The 7,534-nt window shown below is 43.7% G+C and overlaps 1 protein-coding gene across 1 annotated transcript; it reads left to right on the plus strand.

The window, feature by feature from the left end:
* LOC104740304 (probable serine incorporator) lies at nucleotides 756-3,321 on the plus strand. The gene is made up of 7 exons (XM_010460853.1): nucleotides 756-911; nucleotides 1,236-1,471; nucleotides 1,566-1,805; nucleotides 1,895-2,006; nucleotides 2,090-2,264; nucleotides 2,351-2,591; nucleotides 2,790-3,321. Exons 2-7 carry the CDS (start codon nucleotides 1,288-1,290, stop codon nucleotides 3,074-3,076), a joined length of 1,239 nt encoding a protein of 412 aa, XP_010459155.1. The 5' UTR covers nucleotides 756-911; nucleotides 1,236-1,287; the 3' UTR covers nucleotides 3,077-3,321.

Below are 7,534 nucleotides of genomic sequence, written 5' to 3' on the forward strand. Positions count from 1 at the left end.
GGGGGGGGGGGGGGGGGGAGAGATCTCCGCCGTTGATTGAAGATGGGGGGCTCGAGCTGGGCCGATTTGCCGGATACGCCGTAAGCGGCTTATTGTCCGTTACATAAAACGGGAATTTAGGGGTTTTATATGCAGATCCCAAAACCAAAAAGAAAAAAAAAAAAAAAAAAAAAAAAAAAAGAAAAAAAAAAAGGAAAAGAAGAGAGAAAAAGAAGGAAATAATAAAATAAAAAATGTCAAAATGATATGATGCGTTGTTTAGCTTCCTTCCACTCCTTTGTGTGTGTTATTAATTATTAAGGATAATGGGCATGTTCTTCTTCTGGATAGCTCTCTATTTTTACCTAGGATCTCTTCTTGACTCTTGCAGCATCCAGAGGTTGTTTTTACAAACAAACAAACACGTATTATAATTTATACATATCATATACAACAACTAACAAATTTGTTAAAACGTACGTACACGACATGAATGAAGCTCACTATCGAGTATTTCAATCCAGATCGGTTCTCATGTGAGTTAGTTAACAAAAGCGTTTAATACACGTTGCCGTCTATCGTCAAACAGTGTGGTAAATAGGAACTCCGTTAGCATTTTAGTATTCAAGAGTGTTTGTACTCTAGTAATGAATACAATTATACAAGTTTTGTTTGTATTACAAACTTTTAATAATACGAAGGACTATTGGGCCATTAGTGGGCTTAATATGAAGAATATATTAGTGGATGATTTATATTTTACCCACCACCAAATTCCTAGTTAGTTTGGTCAAAGTCCGATATCAGGACCGAGACCGAGAGAATAAAGAAAAGAAGAAACACCGAGTTTGTTTGTTTGTTTGTTTGTTGTTCTACTTTTCCGACGAAAAGAAGATAGCTCAAAGGTTTATTGATCGATCGCTCGCTCAAAGGTATTTTGATTCTCTCTTTCTCAAGTCGATTTTGGTTTTTTAATTCTTTCCTTCTAGAGGTAAAATCTGATCAGACTAAAACTAGCTTCTTCGGTTATAGACTTATAGATCGGAAACTCTGATTCCATCTCTATCTAATTTGGGGAAAATATCAGCTTATCTGAACCCAATTCCAATTTCATAGATCGGTTCCAAATCATTCTCTTTACTTCTGAGCTGGATTGATTTTATAAAAAGAAGCTTTTGTTTCCTTCTCCAACCGAATTTAGGGTTTTTTTTTGTTGATGATATGTGTTTTGCGTTTTTTTCTTTGATACTAAGCAGCTGAACATTGGATACAACTTTTGATCTTGGGAGGAGAAAGAAAGAAAGAAAGATGTTTGCAGCTTCTTGTCTCGCATCGTGCTGTGCTGCTTGTGCTTGCGATGCTTGCCGCACTGTGGTTTCTGGGATCAGCAGACGTTCGGCGAGGATTGCTTACTGTGGTCTCTTTGCTCTTTCCTTAATCGTTTCATGGATTCTCCGTGAGGTTGCTGCTCCTCTCATGGAGAAGCTCCCTTGTAAGTTGTGCTTTTTTTTTTTCTTTCTGTTAATACTTCTGATGGTTAAGAATATTTTTAGCTTATGGAACTAATTATTGACGACATTGTGCAGGGATTAACCATTTTCACAAGACACCTGATCGTGAATGGTTTGAGACTGATGCTGTGTTGCGTGTCAGCTTAGGGAATTTCTTATTTTTCGCTATTCTGTCCGTTATGATGATCGGTGTTAAAACTCAGAAAGACCCTCGTGATGGTATCCACCATGGTGGTTGGATGATGAAAATTATCTCTTGGTGCATTTTGGTCATCTTGATGTTCTTCCTTCCTAATGAAATCATCAGTTTCTATGGTCAGTTTCTTTTTTCATTGCCAACCAAAGTGATGAGTGAATAGATTAGCGCGTGTTGAGCTAATGAGAATCAATTTGACATCTTGCAGAATCCATGTCAAAGTTTGGTGCTGGATTCTTTCTTCTTGTTCAAGTTGTGCTTCTTTTGGATTTCGTTCATGGATGGAATGACACCTGGGTTGGCTATGACGAGCAGTTCTGGTTAGTAAACATATTTGCAATCAAATTATATGTGACTTCATTATCCCACTGTTAATCTAAGTTGTATTTGTATTTATATATAGGTATGCTGCGTTACTAGTTGTTTCTCTTGTATGTTACTTGGCTACATTTGTCTTCTCTGGGCTTCTCTTCCACTGGTTTACTCCGTCTGGCCATGATTGTGGACTCAACACCTTCTTCATTCTCATGACTCTGATATTTGTATTCGTCTTTGCTGTTGTAGTTTTGCATCCCGCTGTAAGTTTTGACTCTATTTTTCTAATATGTATCTTACTTGGCTCTCTGCTTCAGGCTCACTGAAGGCAAATTAACTTTTTTGGCAGGTCGGTGGAAGTATTTTACCAGCATCGGTTATCTCTCTCTATTGCATGTACCTCTGTTACAGCGGACTTGCAAGTGAACCCCGTGACTACGAGTGCAATGGTCTCCACAAACACTCCAAAGCTGTTTCAACAGGCACAATGACCATTGGATTACTCACAACTGTTCTCTCTGTTGTTTATTCCGCTGTTCGTGCTGGTTCTTCAACTACTCTTCTCTCTCCTCCTGATTCTCCCCGCGCAGGTATGTTTTGGAAGAAAAAAACCCTTCTCTCAAATTCCGCGTCCTTGTTTTTTGCATGATAAGGGTTTATTTGATTGAAAGCTCGAATCAAAACTGAACTGAAGCCTGTATTTCAAATCCCAAATTTTGAAACCTTTTTGTGTGAGTGCTTAAGAGCCAAGTATGATAAGGTATTTACCTCTCATTGAAAATTTTCAGAGAAGCCTCTGCTTCCGTTAGACGGGAAAGCAGATGAGAAGGAAGAGAAAGAGTGTAAGAAACCAGTGTCATACTCATACGCATTCTTCCACATCATCTTCTCTCTCGCTAGCATGTACTCTGCAATGCTGTTAACCGGCTGGTCAACTTCAGTGGGTGAGAGTGGTAAGCTGGTCGATGTCGGGTGGCCTTCTGTGTGGGTCCGTGTAGTGACTAGCTGGGCGACTGCTGGTCTCTTCATCTGGTCACTTGTTGCTCCGATTCTGTTCCCTGACCGTGAGTTCTGAGCTAATTGCATCATCTACTGGAGGTTCTGAATAACTACATTTCATGAATCTTGAATTTGTAAAAAAATAGATTCTCTCTTTCGACTATAATAGAGAGTCTCGTGTGCTTTAAAACCACGCATGGCCTTTCTTGGCTCATCTGTAATATAAATATATAAATAATTTCCTTTCTCGTAAGTTTCATCTGTCTCGACTCTTATTTGTAAAAGTGAATTTGCAGTGAACAAAACTAAAAGATTCCGCAACTGTTGCCTGGCACAGAAATTTCATAATTTTAGAGACCATTTCATTATTAAGAAGAGAAACTAGAAAGATTGTCTAATGAGAACGCTCGTTTAGATAAAGATAGCTAAACTCCTTTTTACCCGTGGAAATTTATTGAATCGCTAAATCTGTGAATGATAACATTCACGTCTATATGTGATCCCATGACTTAATGGCTCTTCCTGATTAATCAAAACTCTCAAGGATATGGATACTTTCAATCAACCTGAGCAACATATATGCCTTACCATTTACCCCTGCAGACACACAGTTGACTGTTGATGTGTTAAACCGACAATATAAATAAAACGAGTCTTAATGGGGATGAATTGGAATTGGTCCTTTTATTAACGTAGAATTGAAGTGAGGGTTTAGAGGAAACGACAATTAGGGAGCTAAGCGCAGTTAATACGAAAATAATGCTCTTTTCTCTCTAATTGCCCAAAAAAGTGGATCCCTGATGTGACAATGACATCAGGTATTTATAGTGGACCATTGACCTAGGGTTTTTTCTGTCTCTCCCGCAAATGACATTTTTGCCCCTTTGGCCTAACGGACCAAATCCAAGACTTCAGGCCCAAAACTTCCTAAGATTTTCTGTTTGGGCTTTTGTAAATGTTGGGAGCAAAGCCCATATCCAACAATGGCCCCCCCTAGTCCGATGTGCGATGGCTTGCTTGAGCCGTCGGATACAATTCCGCGGCTTTAGGTTCGTCTTATAGAAGGAACATAAGATCGTTAAGAGCTTGAAGACCTTTTTGAAGGTTCCTGGATGAATAGTGCATTGCACACGTTTTTCGAGGCTTTCGGGAGGTTCCGGGATGAATAGTGCATTGCGCACGTTTTTCTGGGCCCACAGTGGGGCCATACGGAATCCTTTCTTTGACGAAAAGAATTTGAAGACAAAGGCGTTTTCGGAAAACCTGAAGCATGTTTCACACCGATCTCTCCAGCAACGAAGGCGTCGACTCTTCCACGCCCCGATCTCCCGCAACTCGCGTGGAGTCCCCAAGGCCAACCATATGGGGCCGCACCCGTTCGAGGACGAACCAGCTCCAAAGCGTCAATCCAGCTGACCGCGAAGCCGTAGGCGCTACGCGCGTCGCTCCGACCAGTGGCCTAGCCAATGGCGTTATCCCTCCGGAACGTGTAGCCGTAGGTGACAATCCAACTGACCACGAAGCCGTAGGCGCTACGCGCGTCGCCCACACAAATGGCGTAACCAATGACACTACCCCTCCTTATCGTGCAGTTGACGGCGTCACCCCAACTAACCGTGCAGCCGCAAACCCTACTATCAGTCAGGCCGCGGAGAGGCGTTACTATCAGTCAGGCCGCGCTCGATGAAGCCGTACGAAGGACCCTGGACCGTATGAGTGGTCAAGCAGCACATATGGCATCTCAAGAACAAGCCGATACCGTATGACGGAAAGGGGGACCTCACTGTGTTCCTGAAGTCGATGTCCATCCACATTGGTAGTTCATACTTCTCACCAGAAGAAGAAGACGCGGGAAGTTGTCAGCTATTCGTCGAAAGCCTAGCCGGCAAAGCATTGAACTGGTTTTCAAGGCTGAAGGCCAATTCAATCGATGGTTACGAAGAACTGACAACCGCATTCCTTCAGCATCAGAAATGCTTCATGCATGTTCCCGCATCAAATGCCGACTTATGGAGAATGTACCAGAAGCACAATGAGCCACTGCGAACTTTCATGGCCAGGTTTAAAGGAGTTGTATCTCAACTCGCCATCAGCGATGACACTGCAATAGGTGCACTTAAGAATGCACTTGCTCACGGGACCAGATTCAAGGAAGACCTAACAATCCAACCCGCCACATCCTTGGCCGAGGTCCTTGCACGCGTAAATTGATACATCAAGGTAGACGAAGACAAGGGAAAAGGAAACATGAACCAGGCCGACGCGGTGGAGAAAGCACCTGAAAAATCCCTGAGCTTGAAAAACAAAGCTGTGGAAGCGTACTATGAACCTCGCCAACATTACAACAGAGACTACGCTAAAGGCGAGAGGGGAAGGAAGGCAACGATGTTCGCTATTGATGGAAATGAGCAACAGCAAAGCAAGCGTTGGAACAAGTACGATCGTGAGACTGATGGTCCCACCTTCAAGGGCAAACACGGTTATTGCGAATTCCACAAATTTGGCGGACATTCCACGGAAGATTGCAAAACACTTCAATACCTTCTTCTTCACAAGTACAAGAGAGGTGACATCGATGTAGAGCGAGAACGAAGAAAGGTTAACACCCACAAGGATAACCTGTATTGTTTGGCAGACCAGCAACAACACGAAAGGCAGCATGAGGAGGAAGCAGCAGCACAAAATGACCGAGCACGAGCACAAAATGACCAAGCACAAGCACAAAATGACCGAGCACGAGAAATTGCTCGCCTACCTCCTCCCTCGAAATGAAACCATGATGTCGAAGGACACGATGAACCACCAGCTCCACGCCGAAGATCAACATGATCATGGGTGGCTTGTCGACATGTCGTTACTCCGTTTGTTCAATCCAAGCTTATTGCCGCGAAGCATAAACAAAACGCGGCTGGCCCTCCCATAGGAGCACGTTCAAAAAATCTGCCGATCCTATTAAGTTTACTGAAGAAGACGCACTCAACGCTAGTCCAAACAACGATCCGCTCGTTGTAGAAATGGTGATTGGAGAAAGCGCAANAGTCGATGTCCATCCACATTGGTAGTTCATACTTCTCACCAGAAGAAGAAGACGCGGGAAGTTGTCAGCTATTCGTCGAAAGCCTAGCCGGCAAAGCATTGAACTGGTTTTCAAGGCTGAAGGCCAATTCAATCGATGGTTACGAAGAACTGACAACCGCATTCCTTCAGCATCAGAAATGCTTCATGCATGTTCCCGCATCAAATGCCGACTTATGGAGAATGTACCAGAAGCACAATGAGCCACTGCGAACTTTCATGGCCAGGTTTAAAGGAGTTGTATCTCAACTCGCCATCAGCGATGACACTGCAATAGGTGCACTTAAGAATGCACTTGCTCACGGGACCAGATTCAAGGAAGACCTAACAATCCAACCCGCCACATCCTTGGCCGAGGTCCTTGCACGCGTAAATTGATACATCAAGGTAGACGAAGACAAGGGAAAAGGAAACATGAACCAGGCCGACGCGGTGGAGAAAGCACCTGAAAAATCCCTGAGCTTGAAAAACAAAGCTGTGGAAGCGTACTATGAACCTCGCCAACATTACAACAGAGACTACGCTAAAGGCGAGAGGGGAAGGAAGGCAACGATGTTCGCTATTGATGGAAATGAGCAACAGCAAAGCAAGCGTTGGAACAAGTACGATCGTGAGACTGATGGTCCCACCTTCAAGGGCAAACACGGTTATTGCGAATTCCACAAATTTGGCGGACATTCCACGGAAGATTGCAAAACACTTCAATACCTTCTTCTTCACAAGTACAAGAGAGGTGACATCGATGTAGAGCGAGAACGAAGAAAGGTTAACACCCACAAGGATAACCTGTATTGTTTGGCAGACCAGCAACAACACGAAAGGCAGCATGAGGAGGAAGCAGCAGCACAAAATGACCGAGCACGAGCACAAAATGACCAAGCACAAGCACAAAATGACCGAGCACGAGAAATTGCTCGCCTACCTCCTCCCTCGAAATGAAACCATGATGTCGAAGGACACGATGAACCACCAGCTCCACGCCGAAGATCAACATGATCATGGGTGGCTTGTCGACATGTCGTTACTCCGTTTGTTCAATCCAAGCTTATTGCCGCGAAGCATAAACAAAACGCGGCTGGCCCTCCCATAGGAGCACGTTCAAAAAATCTGCCGATCCTATTAAGTTTACTGAAGAAGACGCACTCAACGCTAGTCCAAACAACGATCCGCTCGTTGTAGAAATGGTGATTGGAGAAAGCGCAATGACATTGGGAGCTCGGTCAATGTGATATTCAAGGACGTTCTGATCCAGATGGAGATTGATCTTCGCAGCACAACTCATGAAACGCAACCTCTGACGGGATTCGATGGCGACACTATAATGACGGTAGGAACCATAACACTTCCAATTTACGTCGGCGGCACAATGCAGAGCTTCAATTTTGCAATTGTAGACAAACCTATCGTCTACAATGTCATTCTGGGAATGCCATGGCTTCACAAAATGTGCGACGTCGCC

Source organism: Camelina sativa, chromosome 14 (assembly GCF_000633955.1).
Source record: "Camelina sativa cultivar DH55 chromosome 14, Cs, whole genome shotgun sequence".
Lineage (NCBI taxonomy): Eukaryota > Viridiplantae > Streptophyta > Magnoliopsida > Brassicales > Brassicaceae > Camelina > Camelina sativa.